The sequence below is a fragment of the Seriola lalandi genome, unplaced genomic scaffold (genome assembly GCF_002814215.2).
Source record: "Seriola lalandi dorsalis isolate HSWRI2012SDOR001 ecotype SW California unplaced genomic scaffold, Sedor1 jcf7180002054181, whole genome shotgun sequence".
In the NCBI taxonomy this organism is placed as follows: Eukaryota; Metazoa; Chordata; class Actinopteri; order Carangiformes; family Carangidae; genus Seriola; species Seriola lalandi.
Genome location: NW_019524734.1, coordinates 264,416 through 287,913, shown reverse-complemented (window position 1 = coordinate 287,913; position 23,498 = coordinate 264,416). Strand labels below are relative to the sequence as shown.

Below are 23,498 nucleotides of genomic sequence, written 5' to 3'. Positions count from 1 at the left end.
TACAGAGAAGTTTCTGTTTAAAGAAAAGGTTTCTTACTTGACTATGCATTCTATGTAAGCCACTATTAATTTATATTAATTATTTATTTCTGTTTTCTAATTATCGTATTAGTCCATCTCATTTTAATTCAGTTTTTCTAACTTTTCTATGTTCATATCGTCTTTTTATGGGAACCACTTGATGCATATAATTTTAGTTTTAGCGCATTTATGCCGCATTTCTTGTACGTAAGTGGCTATATAAATAAACTTTATTATTGTTATCCAGATACTGATTACAAGTGAGTGAAACATCCGTTTACTGCCACCATTCTAAGAAGCGTACTTGAGATATTCATGATCTCCTGCTGATTAATTTACAGGAAATATTTCTGGTAACTCCTCCATTTCATTAGAGGCAGCATTAAGTTGTACATATGAAAAAACATCCTGGGAGTATTTACCCTTTTTTTAATTTCTCATGTGCTACCCTCCAACCAAATGTCAGCTGTGCACACAAGATTAACATTTCCACAAAATCTGCTTCACACACTTATGCTCCTAAAGGAATAAATCTCTTGTTTTTCCTGACACCATGGTGTCTCCTTCAGTTCCACTCTCAGGTATGAGGTACGTTGTAGTCGCCTTTATGACTCTTTGCCTGTGTGATAGTTAATAGTAAATCATATTGCACACAATCTGCAGATGTGCCCCGACTATAATTGCGGCGCCCAAATAATTTAGCATTCGCACTTGCTGTGAATTTCATCATCTGCCGAGGCCCTGTTCCATAGGTCCCCTCTGAATAAATGACAACAAAGCAATGGGCAATTATAATAGAAAAATTGGTTTGTAAGATAACATCAAGTTGACTGTGAAAGGGAAGGAAACTCACTGTCTTTTCTCTCAGGGAAAGAAGAAGAGTACAAGGAGTTGGAAAAAAAATATTTTTGAGTGCCCGAGAGGTCATCCTTTTTTATTTATTTATTTATTTATTTTTTTTTTCATGACAAGGTTCATGGAAATTCTATTACACAGGTTCTTGTTTATCATCAGCCGTACTATTCCTCTGCAGAAATATCTGTGTCATTTAGATTCCATGAGAAAACACCGAAGTCCTGTCTGTTCTGTTGATCTGCACCAATCTCAAATACTTATACTGTTGTCCTTCTGTTGCATGAATCTACTTATTGACCTTGCAAAAGATTAAAAAAAAAATCACCGGAACACAAAGTGACTGCGCAGAACAAGGTTAGAGCAATGAATTCAGGCTGCGTTTTTATCGCTCTATAAGTCTTCTACTTTGCATAGCAATTGTGCTGTGAGGAGTCATAGCTGTCCTCGTGATGATTACGCAGAATAAATTAAACATGCAAGTTTTTGTAAGTCATGAAAATGGATATCTCTTAAATAATAATAAACATTGAGAGTAAAGGTGTCGCAGGAAGTGTGGCAGCGCAGAACGCTGAAGCACCAATCTGACAGTTCCTTTTTCTTTTCTTTTTTTCCCTCCAGACACATTTGAAATGTGATCTAAAGAAACCCGATATTTTAATCAATTTTCATGAGAGCAAATTACATATTGCTGACAGCAAGGCGTAACTAATTGAATGCTAAATTTCAGACGGTCATTACTTTCTTACAGTGCTTCTTTTCTCCACAGAATCAAGGTATTGGATCTAAATAAGCAGTGCTGTCAGTATATACTATGAATCTTTAGCTAATTACTGTGCTTATATACAAACACACTCCGATAACTGCGGATTTAAATAAAAAAAAAAATATATATATTTCTGGTTATGTTACTGTCACTCCTCAATGTATAGCTGAGAAAATAACGGTTGATCATGATTAAAGGAGATGTAGACAATCTGTAAGACTGAGCGAAACGCATCCTGTCAGAGTCGTGTGTCCTCTACATCACCCTCCCAAACATTCTTTGCGCAAATGCTGTCTAATTATCTTGATTCTTTTTCAGTAGAAAATCCTCAAAACATGACCATAGAACAACAGTACAAACTAACAGTCTTGGTTTGTGCAGCTGGAAACTTGGTCCACGGCGACTATTTGCAGGTATAATAAAAACTAGTGGCAAGTGGAAAAATTATTCACACAGTAAATGACAGAAAAACTACCTTCGACTCTGTATACCTTAGCAGAGAGGGGTTTTATACAAGTGTGAAAAAAGGTACTTGAAGTTTCAGAGTCCACAGACGTATGTTTATGTTGCTCCTAATTTTTCCCTCCATAGATGCTGGTTAGAGCTGCTCCTAAGAGCTACTGTAGTTTTTAAAGAACAACTCTTCTCCTTCACACTCCTGTACAGGGAGGAGCTGATGATCAGCTCATCCTTCGACTCTTTGGAGGTTCTCCTGGACTCTTTCGGACCCGTCAGAGACTGCACCAAAGACAACGGAGGCTGCAGCCGCAACTTCCGCTGCATATCTGACCGAAAGCTGGACTCCACCGGATGTGTGGTGAGTCACCTTTCTTTTGCCTGGGAGCCGCCACACATTAGCTACAGTAGCAGAACACGACCTTTCCCTCAGGTGTCTGAATAAATCAACTTCATATAGTATTTTATAGAACAGTACAGTCTCCAGTTGTCCGTTCATGATTAATACAGTATGAGAGTACGGGAATGAATGTGTTTACCTCCAACACTCCACACATCCAGCCCTTAGGGATTTTTAGATCTGATGCCCAGATACATGGCCTCCACACTGCTGGTTCATACTCTAATGTTGTGTTAGAGTCCTGTTGCGGTCAGTCCGTCTGCCGTCTGTTTAAATATTCATGAGCATATCTGCTGGCAAAGATGACCCATATCAAGGACAAGCAGTAAGACCTGCTCTCTGTAATGTGTCTGAGTAGACAGTCTGACTGTGCCTCTCGTCTCACATGCCTCTCAGGCCGACAACACATTCATTACCTCCAGGTGGTGCTTAGCAACCAGGCAATGTAGCAGCCAGGTTTGTTTTTCCTCTCCATCTGCTGGGAACTCCAGCAATGCCGCTCTTGTTATTTGCAGAATCTTAGCGCCGTCTGCTAGTGTTTTGCTTCTCCTAAATCCTCCGCTTCTATTGATAAGCTGTCAGGAAGCAACTCCCCCCCTAACAATTTAATTTCTTTTCAAGAACTTTAATGCACTGCAGTACAGCCTTTCAGGTGGGGCGGAAAGATACTATTTATGCATTTCGGCTTGCTTCATCTTATCTCTTATAATGTATGTCAAGGAGAGGGAAACAGCTTGTGAGATGTTTTTTAATGGGAAAATGTTTCATTTACAGATTAGAGCGTATGCATGTATTTCCAGGCAATTATATTTGAAGAAAATACGGTAAACATTAGCGTGGAGGATTAGAAATTATTTTTGGCCGGTCGACAGGCATGTAAAACTCATGCAGGAATGCATTTATTGATCACTCTCTTGCTTTTTCAACATCTGACTTTCATCACTAAGTCTGAGACTTGAGGCTAAAAACGATGGAAGTGCGCTCTCTGGGAGATGGAAACTGGATTTCAGATTTATAGGTTTGGAATCTGAGATCTATGGCATGTGCAGCATCCTCTGTATTCTCTGTATATTCCTGTTGCAATCAGATGTAATATAAATTAAGGACATCCCATTTCCATTCCTGCTGTGCCCTTCTCAGATATATATATTTTTTTTCCAGCAGTGCTGCTTCTATAAACTGACAAAGAATCGAGCAACTTCAATCTGGGAACTTGAAGGTGAAAAACCACAAAAAAAAAAAACTGCACAGAAATACAAAAGATGTAGATCACAGTTTGACAGACATTTTACAGTATTGTGCAAGATGCTGAATTTCATATTCAGTCAACACCAGTGTGTTTTTGCGTTAAACTCTGCAGTTTTGATTGACGCAGCTTTGGGCCGTGGAGCAGCACAGTGGAGCTCTTTTCTTGACAGGATATGATGGAACCACAAAAAAAAAAGAAATCATGGAAGGAACACTTGTCTTCACTGTATCCGAGTGTCCCTGCCAGACAGTAATCGTGACCACGACGCTCGGGTCTCATAATTAGTGAGATGGTCCAACAATGGCTGCTGTCAAGTACTCGTGATCTTGAACGTCATACTTTAGAGAGAAAGTGTTAAAAACAAAAGGCGTTTCACATTGTAATTATCACACAGTAAAATCCATAATTAAACTTTTCTTTGGAAGACAAAGTATTTTTCTTTTGTCTAAATAAAGGCAGCATTTTGTTGTACTGACAGCAATGCATTAAGCTAAAGGCTACACTTTGACCCCCCCCCCCAAAAAAAAAACGTTGACGGCCCCATCTGTCACAGTTACTGGGCTAAAAACAACAATGCATACATGTTTATTTGCATATAGAGCGGGAAGTGAGATCCAACAGTGAGCGTTTTAAAGCCAGGTGTAAACTGTACTTTGACCGCTGGAGATCGGATAACTAAAGACGCATCGATGCAAGGTCTGACCCGGGACGTGAGTTTGGTCAATGTCAAACTCTGACCAGAAGTCAGGAGAGCGCCAGCCTTATTATTTATCCTCTGAGGATCATGAGTGTCTTTACTAAATTTCATGACAGTTCCATCTAATAGTTGCAAGTTGCATCCCCAGAGCCGCGTCAACAGACACTGGAAAAACATCCAGACATATTTAATAGTGCAGTCTACCAACAGTGGCATTCAGCCTCCACCAGTGTCTCTCTTCTTTAGAGATTGAAAGATTAATTTTGGCTTGTTTGTTTTTGTGATTCACTTGGTGTTTTCAGTCGAGTCTGGTGCTGTTAGCACTTAGCTAATGCAATTAAGTTTCTGAGGTCTTGAAGGCCAAGCCATTAGATTCCATCACAGATGTTTTACAACTTCCTGAAAGTGTCGCCCATTCACCGGGTTCCCGTCACATGAAGCCGTTTCTCAGGCCACTCTTCTCGCTCTCTTAACTTGTGAATATGTGGACTTACTGGAAACTACCAGACACTGCTTTACACACAGTGAGTTGCAACAACATTGCACTGGAGTATCAGAGAGCAGAATATCCATCCAATTTCCATCTTGTACCAAAAGATGACAGAGAGAAGATTTCCAGCCAGGGCTTTGAAGTCTCACGGGCATTTGATTATGTTTTACTTAGTTGAGACGTCCTTATTTTTTTTTTTCCTCCCGCTCTCTCCTCGTGTGGGAAAGCACAAAAAAGTCGATATTTTGAAGTGATATTATTCCTGTAAATATAATTACTGGATGCTTTTAAATAACTGCTTGTATTCAACAGCATCTGGAAGGCTGCTTCTTTACGTTGCATTGTGTTGCAAATCCTTGCCAAAAGCATCAGGAAAAAAAATGAAATAAATATAAATTCTTCCCCCTGAAATTAGTCTGACATGGATCCAAAGAGAAACAGTGAGAAGATTTCTCACCAGCGCTCTGAGGTGCCATGAGACTCTCCTTTTTGTATCCATATTAATTATTTATTGCCCTGTTATATTTCCATCCCTGTGAGCATGTTGAAGAATGCTGTGATATTTTGATTTTATTTTTAGGAACCTTTGCAAAAAAAAGAAAAAAAGAACAAAGTCAGTTTCTGCTCTTACTGACAGTACTTAGCCTCATTTTTCTGTTTTCCCATCATTTGTGAATGTTGACTCCATTATAACCACAAATGAAACCAAAAAACCATGCTTAAAAATAAATCTATTAAACTCACACTTCACTAGAGCCGCACGTTTTTACTTGCAATTTATAATTTATATTCAAATCACTGCTCAAATGTGGGGAAAAAATAGATTAGAATGACTTGTCAGAATTCATCTTTATTCGTATTCTATAAACACAGTTGATCATGACTCTAAACAATCTCAGAAATAATTTGTAGACAGAATAGTGTGCTGACTTTAAAAATTTGCAACTGCTGATTAATTATCAACGGGCAAAACGGTCTGTGATGTTACCGTTAGCACAACATAGAACGTACTGTACTCGTCACCAGCTAGCTAGTAGCTGTTGGGGCTACTGACGTGGGTTTACTAACCTCTAACACCAATACAGAAGAACCAGAAACGCAGAAGGTGAACCATGACAAAAACAAAACGGCAACAAAAAAGTTAGGAGTGAATGGAAGCAGGAGTTTGAGTGACACCCCGATGGGAAGCTTCGCTTGCTAACGTTAGCACCTCGGTTGAAGGGACGCTAATGTTAACTACCTGTGTATGTTGGCTAACTTACCTAAATCAATAGGAAAAATAATAATGCATTTTTCCTGTAGTTTTAAGTAAGTTTACATTTGGGCCATCAAAAATATATTTTGGCCACCATATCTAGGAGCTTGTCGGGGGGCAGCGCTTAAAGATTTTAACATCTATATATACAGCAACATACAACTGAATCTACTTCCTCTGTATGGTTTCAGGAGAAAAATCTAATATTATACATATGTATCTAAAAATAGGCATTTTTGTGGTTAGTATCACATTTAAAAAGTTCAGTGCTTCCCATGAAACAGTTAGTAAAAGAAATGCAAACGTCTGCTGTATTTTTAATGCACCAAGCCGACTTAAAATCATATTTGGTTATCTTGATATGCTATAACTTGACATGGTAGAGAGTGTGTTTACATCTTTACTACAAAGAGGCCTTTTCTTTACCTTATCTTTGATTTATATTCAAGTCTAATGTTGAGAATATTAATATTTTCTTTATTTTTATTTGTGCAGTACTTCTGTTGGCCCTGAGTGGTCTCTGCAGGTCGTTAATCTCTGGTAATACGTACAGCAGAGCAGGGCTGTGTGAAGCCTGTGAGATGAAACCCAGAGCAAAAGAGTCTGTAAAGCACTCGTTGCTGCGGGGCAATAAGTGAAGGTGATTTTCCAGTATGTTTTTCAGCTCAAAGTAACACAGTCGACCTGAAGAATAAAAGTGAGAGGGGCTAAAATAGGATTGTGAAAAACAGGCCGGGACTTGCATTCTTTTGATCAGACATCTGTTACGTTTGGCTGCATTTACCTCTGTATTCTATTGAGACATCAATCAAACCATCTTATCCCCTTCACCTGCTCCACTCTGAGCTTCTGCTGGACCTGCCTTTCTCTCCCTCGCCCTCTCTCTCTCTCTCTCTCTCTGCTCCACAATCTCTCTCTCTCTCTCTCTCAACTTTTTCTTTTCTGCATCTTATTGTGTTATTCCTTTGCTTTATCATTTTTCAGTTTTGATCCTCATTTATTTCCCACTTAATGACTCCTATTCCGTTTTATAATATAATTAGGCCCCGCAACTTTAGGCCATATTGCAAGTTATTGAGCAATGAATTGTATTTCACAGGTTTGGTTGAGCTGTGGCCGTGCAGTAAGAATCTTTTTCCATTTTATTTTTTAAGCTTGGTGATCTCATCGGAGCTCCTTAACTGCATTTTACCAACCTCTCCTTCATTTGCTGAGTCTGCCTGGAGGTCAGTCCCAGACGCTGCTGCTGCTGTCCTAGTAAATCAGACACTAATTACACACAGATTGCCAGCACAAATTGAATGAAAGAGGCAGCACAAATCTACCCAGCATTTTTACACCCCTTAAACACCTGGTATTAAAATGCGATTTGGATCCAGATACGTTATACTAAATGATGCGATCTTGCCTTTGCGTTTAGACCAGTTTTTTTTTTTTTTTAGTGCTTTCTCATTGTCCTCATTTAGATCGGAGCTCTGTCCTCGAGAGCAAACCCCAAGTAATTTGATGTGGCGGTGAATCGGCTGTAGATGTCAAGTATCCCATTTACACCTGGCATTAAAATGTGTTTTGGGTCATTTTGGATTCAGCTTGAAAGTACAGGAGTAAACGCACTTGCGTTGTCAGTCCGTTAATATCTAGATACAATCTCTATATACGAGATAGTTATGTGATCGGGATACAGATCACATTTTAATAACGGGTGTAAACAGGGTTTTATTTATGCAAATTACTCACATAAGAGACGCAGATGGGAAGAAGCAGATAAGTTAAGGAGGGACTGTTTGAGACTACTGAGATGTAGACAGATGTTCATAGTGGTTGAATGTTTGTTGATTGATTTCCTAAGCTTTAGAAATAGCTCATTACAGTTCCCTTAAGTGTTTGGTATTCTGTTTGAATGAGATATGCCACAACTAACTTGTAATGTCATTTGCTAGTGAGCTAAGCCTTTGATCTCCACCCACAAACTGACACACACACACACACACACACCCGTAGTGTCCATCACCACACTCCTCTGCTCCCAGCTGCTGTTGCATATATTACTGTGTGTTTTAGTAATTATCTTGTGACTGTCGAGCTTATAAATGAGCCTCTCATCCATCTAATAAGGGTGGTAAACTGGCTGGGCCCCAGCACTCTGATTCCACCCTAATCAATTAACACCTTGTCTGAATCCTGTCTGCGTTTAATATCTTTCCTTGTGTGAGAGTCGACTGATGCTGGCGGTCTGCGCTGACCGACTCGCTCAGTCTCCCTGATATATTGCGCTCCTGGGGAGAGGCAGCGTGTGGCGCCTGTGGAAGTGAGAGCGTAATAATCACAGGATGATTGTGAGATTAATTAGCTCCGTCTTGTCACTTGTCTTCGCCTGCAAAATGGTGGAAAACAAGGATGTTGTTGACAGAGCAGATTGCCACAAGGAAGGAATGACGAGAATAGCTGGCCACTGTCCAAACAGCTTATACAGTGTGTGTGTGTGTGTGTGTGTGTGTGTGTGTGTGAGGCTTCATATATAAACCTCTGGTACACAAGAAATGTTCATCATTAGAGTTTTTTTTTTTTTTTTTTTTTTTACAGCTGTTTGTGTTGCACGCCTGCTTCGTCGTGTTCTGCTGTGGAGAAAGAGAGGCGGAGTGTGTCCAAGATATAAACGATGATTAATGCCATATTTATTGGGACAGTACAGTAGCTGGAGTCTTGTATTTAATCCTTCACACAGATACACGTGTTCCAAGTTAAAATAAATTACATCTCATTTTCCCCTGATGGTTTGGAAAGGATGCATCATCCCACAGAGAGGAGTTCTCACTGTGCTGAAAGTGTATGTGTGTGTATATATATATATATATATATATATATATATGTTTCCATGTATTTTATTTTTGCCCTATGAATTACAAAGGGCAGAAAAGTTGCTGCCGTGCTGTTTTCGATGAGCTGAAACTTTTTAGGGTCAGAGAGTCAAAGCACGTGTTTTTATTTTTGACAGCTGATGCAAAAATACCTCGACATATTTGGCCGGAGGGGGCTCGACTTCAGAATGCTTTTGAGTTTCAAGCTTTCAGTTTCAGTGTGTTTGTTGGCAGTTTCTACTTAAAAAGGAATACATTAAAGAATGTAAAAAAAAAAAAAGGGAAAACGAAAAATGGAATTTCATTATGTATTTGCCCAGAAGGAGGTCCTGCTTGTTGCTCTGATTTCTTGTTTCTTGTGCGTTCTTTCTTAAAGTGCCCATTCACTCAAAAATGTGTTTTGCTTATTGTTTCCTTTTTGGATGTTTGACCTTCACTGTGCAGAATAGTGTGTGTGTGTGTGTGTGTGTGTGTGTGTGTGTGTGTGTGTGTGTGTGTGTGTGTGTTTGTGTGACATGAGTTTGATACCTGAGGTTGTTCTCACATTCATCCACTGAAGAAGGAAAGTTTTTTCCATGCTAAACTTTAAAGGTCCTTTTCCAGTGTTTTATTTGAAACTTTGATCCATAAGAAGAAATATTTGTAGTTTTAAGAACCAGAAACAAATGTAGTTTTACATCTTCTCTCTCAGGCTTCTCTCTGGAGATCCCGTAACAGGTCGGTGAGCCAATCAGAAGAGAGGAGTATCTGAGCCTCTCTTCTGATTGGCTGACTGCTTTGTGATCTAATAAAAATATAGAAGATTTCAGGTCAAACACTCAGAGAAACCAAAATCCTGCAAGGTTTGGATGGTGGGTCCAGGTGGGCGGGGCCTGGTGACTGCTTTGTTGTGACATCACAAAGTTACAGAAGTCCTGACGGCTGGTTTTACGGCTCAGTTTCTGAATACAGGCTGTGTGCATTTCTCTGTAGACTGAAGCTTTGATACTTTCACAGTATTAATATAGAAACTAGAGCTGCTCATGACCTGCTCTGTGTGACATCACAGCTGGTTCAGTGATCAGTCAAGGTCCAACATGTAACTTACGTGTGATGTGGAAACTTGAAGCTTGTAGTGCACACACACTGAGAATGGACTGTACAGTGAAGTAGGAGACATCTTGTTTCAGTTGTTGTTATTTATATATTCACAAATTCAACTTTTTTTTTAAATAAATGTGGGAGAGAAGTTGTTTACTGAAGCCCAGTATTGTGCAAGGTAATTAATCATTATTAGAAAGATAGATAGTGGTGATGGTTCAGTATTGTATAACTAGCTGACACGTGTAGGACCAGTGGAGCTCAGCTGGACCACTGAGCCGTGGCATTTAGATGAAACTGCCTATGAAGCCAGTGGGAAACCACCTATAGGTTAGCCTAGGCAGATGTGTGAATATAAAGCCGGGTCAAGCTGCCAGTTGTCTGCTCTTTTCTTTTGTGAGTGATAGAACTCGACGTATTGGCCTGTGCGAAGGCAGTGTAATGGTACGGCAGGTCAGGGTTGCAGAGGGGGGTAATGTTTGCTCGGTAGATTTATGACTGAACAGCTTGATATCCTCTGCAGGGAACTGATGATGGGTCGAAACATCATTTAACATGAATACTGGGCTTCCACGGGAATGCTCACTCCACTCATGCCCACTACGTATATTAATAACTATAATCCTTATTTATGAATCTTTCATCCATCATCTTTTTTTTAAGGGTCTCAATAACACAGTTATGGCCATTCTGACTTTGGGTCATGCTAGGTAAGAACACAAGCTTTCCAAATGAGCTCAAACTCTTACATAAATCATTTAAAACAACTGTCTGACACAGAAATGAGCTCTCTGGATTAGTTATCGTAGCTAACTGCTCTGGGATCTATTTCCAGGGCAACTTGGTGGCTAACCAAACTAGCTGCCTAATCTTCTGCACACACTCGGTTTGCTCCTACGCATGAGGATGTGGGTCACTGTAATATCGGGCCTGTGCATGTTGGAGAAGAAGCAGTTTTCGTTGTCTTTCACTTTGCAGTGAAGCAAGTTGTGGCCAGTTGCTCCACAAATTGTCCCAAACAACAGAAATCAAGGAATCTATTTCATCAACTCCAATAATTATCTGTTAATATTGTGTTTTCGAGACGGCTACAGAGCTGAGGTGTCCAGACTTTTGCTCTGCAATATAGGTGATGCATATCTTTTTGCTAGATCTCCTCTGCGTTGTAAATACTCATCCCCTTCAATTATCCACACATGCCTTCTCCCTGTGAGCAGTAAACAGAATTTCATGTGTAAAATTGGTGGACTTCCCCTTTAATGAAGGTGCCACAACATACTTTGTGGTCTTTCATGCTAAATGATGGTTTTAAATACAGAACTACAGCCTGTCGTAGTTCATACTTTCAAAAGGTGAAACATAAAAAAAAGTAGAAAAAGCACAGAGGACAAAAACAGTCTGAACACAGCAATACAATCAAAATGTAATAACTCTCTCTCTCTAAAGACTCCTACGCTGCCCCAACAGTTATGTACTTATCACTGCAGATAAAGTCACACAATTCTCCTGATGATCAACACACACACGCACACACACACACACACACACACACAGCACAAAGAGGTCCTCCTGTGACAAACAAGAGGTTCTTGTTGGTACTTGGAAACCAGAAACAATGAGCCTCGCTCATCAACCAAATGATGAAGTGCTTTTCTTTCAGTCATCACTCAACACCAGTTCAAACGAGACTGTGTCGTCTTCCATCAAAGCCCACATGCTGTACGTAAGCGTCGGTGCTCCATCCAAACACATGACGCAGCTGAAGTACATTTTATATTCCATACTGAACAACAACAACAACAACAAACACCACCTACAGGTGCATTTAATACCTTTATTACCATCCAGGTGGTTTTTTTTTTATAATAATCCTGGACAGCATCCTACTGTATGCTGCTGGCTAAAGCTCTTCTTCTTCTCTCCACTCTGATGGCGCAGTTCCCCCTTAGGCAGCAAAAACCAATCTTGACTGGGATCACATTGTGGGACACTAAGCAGTGTTGAGTGGAGTCAATACCTGGCAGAGATATAGCCAGACCTCAGCCCTAAAGAGAAATAGGAGCACATTAGATTGTCGCTACTGATGTATTCTCTCTGAGGGTCATTGGATTCATGTGCTAGTGTGTGTTTAGACTCGGAGGGTTGATCCAAGCTTCTGCTGAAGATAAGGAACTGTAATTGTTGAATAAAATATGTTTTATAAGGTTTTTGTTAACGTTCCTCGAGTAATATTTATTTAACAAGTTGGTATCTACTTAGAAAGAAGAGGAACACTTACATATCATGCGTTTTTCAGTAAAAATGGCAGGGACATTTTTCAAAATAAATTTTTTTGTGGCCCTCATTTACAGTTTCAGTTTGATGTACTTCATAAAATCCCTATAAACAGTTTATCCAACTGGTGAAATCCAGAAGAGGAGAGAGCAGGTAATAAAAATGTCCATACGCTTGTCTGAGTCACCCTCAATTATTTCCATTTGCTCACAGCAATTAGGCTTTGGCAGCAGCAGTGGGTGATTTCTGGCCTTTTTTTGCCCCAGTTTTTGTCTTTCAGGCAACATGGAGGTTGTTGTTTTCTCAGAGGTTTTCAGACTGCGTGGTGCACCGTCACCGAGGGTGAGCGGGAGAGTTGAAGGGGGTGGAGGGAGAGAGGCGAAGATACTGTGAGGGTTGAAAGGGGTCACGATCACGCTGACGTGCTAAAGACAATGAGAATTTAGTGATTGTACTTTTGGCAAGCTGATTTGGCGTGCTTACCAACAGCTGCAGCAGCAGCAGCGGCGGCTGTGACACGCAGCTCCTGGGGGCAGTCACAGCACAAAATGAAGCCATTTTTGATAGTGTGAAACAACAGGAGCTAAACCGACCATCCATGAGAATCAGGTGCTCTTTTCCCATCCACACGTTTTTATTTAAAATGACAACTTGAATGAAAAAAAAAAACACTTGAAATATTGCAGGAAAGCTGTTGAGGTGGAAAAGTTGGTGTATTGATAAAAAGCAAACAGATTAGTGAGTAAATCATCACATACCTGAAGGATGTGACATAAACATCCACTCAAGATGGAAACCTGGCTACTGCGTGATTTGCAAAGACGTGCTAACTAATGATAGCACATTGTTGGACCTGCCCTACCTGCTCTCTCATTGTTGCCTGAAAGGAAGATGTGCAAAGCTCATGTAATCTTTTTATTTACAGTTAATATTCTCTCAGAAAGATCCAAGACTTGAACATCAATCATAGATGAGGCAGCAAAGCTTTGTTCTCTGTGCTGAAGTGTAAGGTCCCTACCAAGGGAACTAAGCACATTAGCACATTAATAATACAGCGATTTATATAATACAATCATTCCAATATGTTGTTGCACTGCCATTATTTCGAAATCTCGTCATAATGTTTAAATGTTGCCAATATAAATGCTGCTTTGCTTCCGTTCCCACGTCCCAGTGTACTGCAGTAAACCAGAGGACCTGTAGCTGAATTCCACAAACAATTGTGGTATTTTTTACAGCAGTTAAAATCTTCATGAACTATAACTGATGGAAAAATCCTGCAGTGGAGAATTAAATTAAACATGTCCTTAATATTAAATTTAACAAGGTTAAAGCTTCCTCCTCCAAACTGAACTGAAAATAGTCTGCATCAATCATTTAGTGAACTGTAAAATGGTGGAACTGACAGAAAATGCAACTGTGAACCATTTAAAACAAAAATAAAAATAATATATATTTATAAATATATTTAAAAATCAGCATATTGACAGCCAGTGTTCAGCGGTGGTGTTACATGTCTAACGTATTTCACCTTGACTTTGTCACCTCAAATAACCCTGTTGAAAATGTCTGCTTCCTTTTTAAAGACCAAGAAAGTGTCTGTCTGGTGACAGCAGCAAAAAAAAAGCTGCATCATCTCATTAGATCAGGAAACTTCTCACTTAAACCCCGGACTTCAGCTGGCACTTGCCACACAGTATAAAAATAATGCTTGTCTTTTTAAAAGTAATATGTGACTTCTCTTTGTTAGGAATTCAGCTCACACTAACAAGGATCTCTTTTTAAGTCGGCAAAGAAAGTTTCTGCCACTAATTTACCGAGTGACAACACCGAAAATCACATTGAAATTCTTTAAGCTCACAAAGTTTAGTCAATAACGTCGACTTCTTGAAGCACTTTGTGGGTAGAAGCTGGGTACGGCTGGACACAGATTGTTGCATCATTAAAGGTTTAGATGAAACGTGTCAGACGGAGTCTTCCTGACAGTAACACATCAGCTCCGGCAGACAGTAAATGAAAAGACCCGGGGTCAGAACGAATGATCTTTCTCTTTACGAAAAGGTCTTCATTGCAACGTGTCCGTTTGACCCGGAGCGCCATCCCTGTTGTGCTTTTTGCACTTTGCCGCGAAGGAGGGGAGAAGGGTTACTAGATAGCCAGGTTTTTTGTTTTTTTTTCCCTAGCACTGAACTTACTCACCATAACATCCACAGGAGACCGGGTTGAAAAGCCGAGCGCCCTGGGATAAGTTGACCTTTGGCACACGCTGCTTATCTCATCACACCGCACTGTGGAAAAACTCTCAAGACAACTTTCTCTATTAAGAAACATGAAAGGAAAGTTGAAATGTTGGAATATGTTGAAATCACAGAATGTGATTTCTTGAACAGACCTCTTCAGAATAGATAAGTCTCCCTGTGAACTTGACACAGATGCTCCTGTGGGCTTCTCGCTCCGCAGTGTGGAAAAACCTTTTAAGTTTCTGGCAAATATATCCCAGTTTTCTGTGTGATGTGTCAGTCAATATACTTCTTGATGCTGTATAGACCTATAACAGGCTGTTTCATTACAGCATGAAAGTTATACGTGGCGCTAATATACATGATTATACAAGTGCAGCCCAGGGGAAATACTGTACTCAAGCCATAGAGCGAAATACAGCTTTCTGAAAACTCAGCAACCACACTGTAATAAGTGCACACATGTATAGAATAAGGTAAAGACTTTTCTGTCATTCTGAATTTACACATTTTCATGGATCTAATTCACTGTATGATTGAACGTCCTTCAAAGTAAAGGACACTATCCGTTATTGTCCTCATCGACAACTAATATGACACTCCCAACAGCACAGTGATATTGTTTCTCAGTGTCTTCTCAGTTGAAATACACTGAAATGCTGTGGTGATGGATAAAAGAAACCATTGGCAGGAGGTCGCAGACCGCGGCCTCCATGACATGTCCAAGTCCCACACTTTGGCCATTTGTGGCCCATTTGGAAATGCCTTTCCATCCTCTGACGCAGCCGGACAACATGTCTTATGAACTACCTTCTTTTGGGGGATACCCCAAGGTTGGGTGATAGTACTGATAGTTCTGGTTCAGATGACAAAATGAAGAAGGTTTGCATGCTAGAGCCCAACTTCATCAGCTGATATCGGCCTATCACAGATATACTGTATCAGTATCGGCGCATATATGAATACTTCTATTAAGAAGCAATAATGCAGTGGAAATGCTCCGGTCAAGTTATATAAACAGCGTTTTCTGTATATTTGATCCTTTGTTTTCATTCAAGTTAAATATATACTTGAATATATATATATATTTATAACTGTTTCACTGCACTAATGTCATTTTGGACAACAAAGTTTATTGTTAAACTGTAAAATATCCTGCTTTCATTACATATCTTTTTCACAGGTGTTGTCATATATATACATATATATATCGGAAGTCTTTTACTCCCTAATATCGGCATCGGCCCCAAAAATCCAATATTGGTCGGGCCCACTTTACACAGTCTCTAGCTCTGTGTACAACACCATGCGTGCCTTCAAACCACGACTTGACAGTGTGCACTTTTACCCCCTTTAATACAATCCAGCATGTCAAAACAACTAAGACATGCAAAAGACGCAGAGTTCTGGAGGACTGCAGGAGGAAGAGGAGGAAGAGGAGGATGAGGAGGAGGCTCTGACGGCAGGCTTTTCACCTCGCCTTCAAGTGTGGCTATTCAGAACAGGTGTAAGAGCGTTTGCCTTTAGGCATCGTCAGACTGGGATGAGTTGTGACTGAGTTCACTTGAGGCGTACTTCAGCCTTAACAGCACCATGCTGCTTCCCCTTTTCTTATGAGGAAAAACAGTCATTACTCGCTCAGGTCCGAGAGGTCCTCGTCAGGTCCTCTAAACACAAGTCACTTTAGGCATTTGAGCAAATAACCAATGCTGTCATTTTTTCTGCTGAGGACAGTCTGTAAATGAAATAAAACAACATGAACAGTCAAAGCCTCGCAGGCACAGACATGGAAACATAATAAAGCACTGTGATACAGTTAAAACCCCTGCAGCTACTTTTGATATGACCTTTTCACCACATGTGCACTACACAGCCAACACAAATTCACTGGATAGTAAAATACAATGCATTGCATACGGTTGAGAAAATAACTGGAACCTTGGTGCTATCATAACGACATGCTGAGCTCCGTGCTGCTGTTTTTGCACGTGTAATCTTACAACTCTAAGGGCCAGTTCGTAAGATGTGCTGTCCGACCATCCCGTCCGCCTGGAAGGAGAATAGAGCCCAGTTAAAACGCTGCCCAGGCTTTTAAATTAACAACAGGATGAAGCTTCCAATGTCAGTCCTGAAATATTTTGTGTGTGTGCAACACATCAGCCAAGATATTGTCCAGATTTAATAGTTGTGCCATACACTATATGGAGTCCTGAACTGAAGTCGAAGGAGCTTTTTTGGGTCCTGGCTCCAGACGTAAAAGTCACGTTCATTAGATATTATGTGACTGACAGTTGGGGCACTTAACAGCTGCTTTACAAAATGTCTGGTTCTTTGATAAAAAGTTGAAAGTACAAGCTTGTGCACATAAACGTTTTGGGGGAGAAGTTAGCTATGATTCCCAAGGTACATTTTGGCAAGAAACATCCAATCACCAAGTTTAAACTTCTGTCACATGACCAAGCGTCTGCTACAGATCATGATGCTGAGAAAACTGGAAACACAATCTGCAGATGAAATCGGTTCAGTTTTAAACTCTGTGTTAGTTTTGATAGAATTCAGCAGCTAAAGCGTTGTGTATTGTTAGCAACTGCTAAGCGTCTGTGTTGTGTATTCCTTACCTTTCTGATCTGTGCCTCTGATTGGCTTCCTCTCTATAGAAATGGCGTCCAAGTATTGTAGTGTTTAGACTCGTCCAAAACCACTTCAAAATGTCCATCAGTGCCTGCATATTACCATTGCACATAATTTTCATAGTCAGGAAACCAAGTTAAATATATTAATAAAAGTGGATTAAACCAACAACGGTGAGTGTAATTAGTTTAGACAATTAAATAAACCAAGACTCTGTGGCGCTTCTTCACTTGGAACCTGTTGAAGAACAGACACTTTCTCATGCATGCATTACCTTGCTGTTTAAGTCCTCAATCACTGCACTTATCCTAGCGATCTGCCTATCAGACAAATTTGAAAAGTGCATAGCTTATCCAACTCCTCTTGCAGGGATTTGTTGCTGTTTGGCAGTAGCACAGTGCTGATTCCCTTAAGCCTCAAAAGCACTGCAGGAATTTATCTCCATTAAGAAACAGGATTAAAAGGCATGGTGGTTCAAGGGGTTTTCCACAGCAGGCTTGGTACCGCTAGCTTCTTCTACTGCGGGCCGAAATAGCACTCTCACTCACTGTCCAGTTATTAAATGGTCTAAGATAAATGGTGATTACTTTGCCTTCAAAGACCCTTTTGTTAATGTCAGTGAATGGTCATTATCTAGTGACTTGTGCATCGTTTGGAGAAGAGAGATGACCATGTGCAGTTAGCTGCAGATATATGAATGCCACACAGGATTATTGGTTCACTTCTAGTGCTTTTCACTGCAGATTCTAGTAAGGTTAACTTGGTCATACTGATCAGTAGAGTCACCCATTCTCATTAATGTCATTCATTTTTGGATCTAGTGAAGGATATGTGTTAAGCCTCCATCCTGATCCCACTTCTCCAACCTTTGGGCTCAGTAAAATACCTGATTTAACTGTGGGAAGTGGCGCCTCCTTTACCCTCCTATCTTTGAGAACACTGTCAGTTGCAACAGGGACCTTTTATAATGTGAGTGTCTGACCTGAGATTGAGAGGTTGAAAGTCCACAATTGAGCCCTATGGAGGTCTCTCCTGGTGTGACCTGTCAGGGTTCACACCTCTCCACAGCAATCATTCAAAGCCTTTTGAATTGTGCAACATAACACTTTGACCTGCAGCACGCAACAATATCGGCGTCTTTTTCAAACTGACAAGCCTCTGTGCGCGACATAATGGATGTAGCTCCACACGTCTGTAGCTTTATTTATACATCGTATTTCAAGTTGCCTCTGCTTTTTAGAGGCCACGGAGGTTTTGACCTAATAATTGTAGAATGGTGTGAGATGTAGGCAGTTTATCAGTTTAAAAGTTCATATTTTTCTAAAACTGGATGGATTGAATCATATCGAAGTCCACAGTGAGGTTCTCAACCTTTTTTAAAATGTTGTAAAATGCTGTTAGACCTCAAATTCCAAGTGAGAGCTATTTATCATCTACTCAGAAATCTCATATGGATATCATATTATTTTAGAGACGAATGTAAGACACGAAATAATTAAATAAACATGAATATCCTGTTCTTTTGTGTGAATAAATCGCCTAGAATAAAATTTAGGAAGCACTTGTGCCTGCTCTCTCCACCTAAGCCGTTCAAAACTTCTGCTAAGAACTGTTAATCAGGATTATTTCCTTATTATGCTGCTTATGCTGAGTCATTAAAAGTATCCCACCTTTCATGGCCACAGACTCGTTTCCGAAGAAAACAACAAGAGAAGTTTTAATCAGATAAAATTTTTTGAAGGATTTGGGGACCGTTCACTTGGGGAGTGGTTTTATACAGAGGATTATCAATGAATTACCCAGGATTATAGACCAGATTTGTGGAAATCTCAAGTGATAACAATCCACAGACAAAGACTCTGGCAGCCGCATATTCTTAATGATTATCATCCTATGGACAAGCTGGAAAATGGCCCAGAGTTATTGCTATTCCGGCATGTCGGAAGCCTATTATGGCAGTCAATAACCAGAGCTATCTGTGGTTGGCAAGCTACAGTGCAGCAACCCGTCAATACAAATTCCTCTCAGCCCTCACCACATATCCACACATCCATTGATTGTAGTGATTTAGACGCTGCGCCACAGATGTGTTAAGAGATTCAGTGTTTCATGTGCTCTTTGCATTACAGGTAATAAATCATTTGTCGCAAAGGTCCCTCGCAGGGTGACAAAATCAATATCAGTTTATCAAGGGAGCAAGACCAGGGAGCGCTCAGTCGACATGTGGCCTCAATCTGAGCCGGTGCTTCTGCACGTACATACCTGGTCAGGAGGGCTTCATAAGGTAGATACACTGAAGCAGTCATGCATCAGATCAATACTCTGCCAGTACTCTTAGCACAATATTTTCTAAAGCAATAGTTATAAGATTCATATGAATACAAAAAGTTGATAATTTGAAGCCGTCAGTCACAAAAAGTGTGAACATGAAACCAACTTTACATGAGTTATTTGGGTTGAACTGGAGTTCAGTAGCAATTTGTCACTACGGCAAGTCGGCTGGAACTCAACAGTCAATGAGAGAAGTGGTATTTTTTTTTATTCTCATTTCATCAAGCCACATATAAAGTCTCATTTAGCTTATCAGTGCAGGTTGAAGCATAACAACTCCAGCTAACGGTAGAAACACCTGACCTGTTTTCCTTTGGCCCTGCGTTCACCTCTCCGGACCTTCTCCCTCTCCACCTGTCTGCTGGATGTCCTCGATATGTTCCCACATTTTCCCGTCACCTGATCACCACACCCACCTGTACACCTGGTCCTCATTCCTCATATATATTCCCCCTGGCTTATATACCTCCTCTCTATCCATCGTGCCAAATCATCTATCTTGTTCACTTGCCGTTTCTGCCTGTAAGTATCCTGTCCCCATCCTTGTTACGTTGCTGACTAATCTGCTCTCTGTGTCTGTCTATTACCTGCCGTTACTATTGGAATTCGTTTGCTGCTTGGTGCTGGATGTACGACTGGTTATTGACCAAAGTCTCCTTTAACGTCTGTTAGTTTCAACCTGCCTGGGGCTTCTTCACCGTTACCTTTATCTGAACTGTTACAAACACACTTCAGTGTGTCAGCTATGTCACCATAGCTGAGGCTATTCAGTGTCAAGGCCTTCCATACTTTGCCCTCTCTATTTAAACTCTGCCATCAATATGAGACATCGAACAGATCCCCTCTTCTATGTAAGTAATGCTAAAATACTGGCAATGATTTTATTTTAAATTAATGTGTATATTGGCACCATCTACCTCTGAATCACAGCATAGCTTACTTCACCTCTCCTCGTTCCTCAGCTGACCTGGAAAACCTTCCAGTCCGCCACCGTGACAGACATCTCAATTCCCTTATTAAAAAAAGAACAGAGCCACGCTGACGTAGCACAGAGAGCAACATGGTCCATGTTAGGAGGAGGTTGGGGTGGATGAATGGGAGTGACATACAGGAGGCCACTGGTAGGACAGATATGGTTGGAGCACTTGTTGTCCTGTTCAGAGGAGCAGGGATCCAGGGGCGAGGTCACAGCATGGCGGCGGCTTTGAGCGAGGAAACATGAGTCTTATTTCAGACCGATACACCTCTTTAGTGGGAAGCTTTAGTGACTGTACGCTGTTCTCGTACTACATCACTGCAGTTTTGTTCCGTGACAAATAACTGCTTCAACTGACTCGTAATATCACCAGCGAGTTTAGATTTCATTTACGTCTTGATTGAGTTAAAATGATTGAGTTCTTAATTAATGAAGGAAGCATATAACAACTCTCAGCATTCATCGGAGAGGTTTTACTTTTCAGTTTTGGCCATTTTCTCATTTTAACATTTATCATGGTTAATTTAATATACAGACAGTCTTTGAAGCTGTCAACTTTTTAATTAAATATCAGTTTCTGTCAGGTTGAAAATCTCCGTACGTCAGGTAGAACGAATATTTTGATGCTACTTGATTTCCACTTTCACCAAAACACTTAGGCTACAAGATAATTTCTGCACATTTCCAGACATCTTCATTACCTAGATAATTGCTTAATGAATTGACAAACAGAATATCAATAAATACTGATGCAAATACTTTGAGAAATAAAACCTATAGTTGATTTATGTGCTTCCAGTGTCTGAGCAGTAACTGTATGAATTGGTTTGACGGATCTGCTCACACTGTAAATACAAAATGCAGGTTTGTAATGAATGTGCAGATGCTTGTCAACCTGTTTATTCAGGGGGAAACAGGCAGAGATATTTCACATTCACTTTTATCACGTTGGGTGACATCAGTACACTGCTGTGCTGGCAGTAGTTATTATTATTTGGACAGTGCATCACATTATCTCTGCAGATACAAAGTCCAAGGCACACAAAGCTCTTAGCACCTGCAGACCGACAGCTGATCCAGCTGTGCCGTCATCATCAGAAACCAACGTCATTTCAGGTGATGAGTCAGAGGAAAGGATGTGTCGTTTCTCTGAAAACACGTTGCCTCGATTCCTCTCTCCTCGCGTCGTTTCCTTGTGTCTTTTACGAGGTAAGAGCCAAGTGAGGGGAATGGGGAGACGTTTTAAGGTAATGAGAAGCAGCCATAGTTGAGCTCTGAGTTCTTCTGTTTACACCATATAAGATCCTCAAATGCGGCTTATCTACCCAGCAGATGGTATTTCATTTGTGCAGCACACTACAACAGGTCATTCAAGCATATATATTCATGTTACAGTTGATTGAAGTTTGAACATTTTGTTTATTTGTGAAAAGAAGTAAATACTTCTTTGATGCATGTGGTATTTACTTTACTGGTTGTCAGTTGCTTCTCTATTATCGATTTTAACTCGGATTGATTTTCCTCTTGGTTGTAATTGTGTCTCACAGAAGGCTTGGATGGAAAAAGACTAATACGACACTCACTGTAACACAAAAAAAAAAATATTGAAAAGAAAAGAAAAGAGGTAAATACAACCCCTGGAGCAAACTGACATTACAATTAGGTTCTTCAGTCTTTCTTCAAATGTTAAAGCACTGTTACTATTTATTGAACTTAAAAGTAAACTAAACAGTAATTGAAGCATGTGCAAAAGGTTTGAGCACGTGTAACTACTTGTAAACACTTAGACTTCATTAAGTCATTAGTTTTTAATTGATTCATTAGGACGTTTTAGGCAGGTGAAGAACTGTCAACAGGAATTGCTGACAGTTCCAGAGCATAATAAATTCTCTTCAGAACTTGTGGTTACACTTTAACAACCATGGACTCCTTTAAGCAACTGACTGAGGATCTGAAAATGAAGCTAACTCATGCCTACGCAGCAGGGGAGGCTATAAAAAGATATCAAAGCACTTCCAGCCTCAAATTTCTACTGTCTGAAATGTCGTTAAGAGGAAGTCAAAACAAGTTCTGGAAGACCAAGAAAAGTTTCAGATCAAACTGCACGTCTGCTGGACAGAAAAGACAGACCAAAACGTAGTATCACTGCGAAGGAGCTGCAGGAAGCCGGATACAGGGGATGGCGGTGCACGGTTCCACAAACTAGGTTTACATAGAACATCCTGACAATTGTTGAACATGAGGTTGGAAATAATAATCTTTGGGCTCGTGTAGCAGCCAGTGACACAGGAAACATTGCACAAATGGAGGGAAGAATAGATTCCACTACATATAAGCGAATTCCGGATGCAAATGACCTGCAGGCAGTCAGGACTGACAATGAACGAAAGCATACCGCAAAGTCCAACATGAACTGCTTCAATTAATGCAAGCAGAAGTTTTTGGAACGACCCCCAGATCCCCCCTGACTTGAACATAATTGAAAATCTGTGGGTAGATCTTAAACATGCTGTGAGTGTAAGACAGCCTCGGAACTTGAAGCGATCTGCAGGAAGAAAGGGTGAAAACAGAAAGATACTGGTTACAAAAAGCTATCTTTTAAGTTCATGAACATAAAATATGACATAAAATAAAAAAATATCAGTGCATTAATATTTGAACAAAAGGCTCATTTAATGTCCGTTTGCTGCAGGGGTTGTATTAACTTCTCACATCAGCAAAATGTGTAATTTTCCCACGGGGTGGTCAAACCTTTGCATACAACACCACAGTAAAACTGGGTAGTTCCTCCCTTTGCTCCCTCAACAGCTTCAGTTCTTCTTGGCATAGACGCTGGAAACTTTCCTCCGAGACACCACATCATTTCTGCAGATTTGTGTGTGTATGTGTTCTACTGGATTCAGATCTGGAGACTGGGGGGGG

At 40.3% G+C, this 23,498-nt stretch overlaps 1 protein-coding gene across 3 annotated transcripts in view; it reads left to right on the top strand.

The window, feature by feature from the left end:
- The window catches only part of astn1 (astrotactin 1), a 375,360-nt gene that overhangs the window by 144,964 nt on the left and 206,898 nt on the right, over positions 1 to 23,498 (top strand). For all 3 annotated transcript variants that reach the window (XM_087173331.1, XM_087173330.1, XM_087173329.1), the window contains one exon: positions 2,306 to 2,456. In XM_087173331.1, coding sequence (XP_087029457.1) covers positions 2,306 to 2,456 — 151 coding nt within the window. The remainder of the gene's footprint in view (positions 1 to 2,305; positions 2,457 to 23,498) is intronic.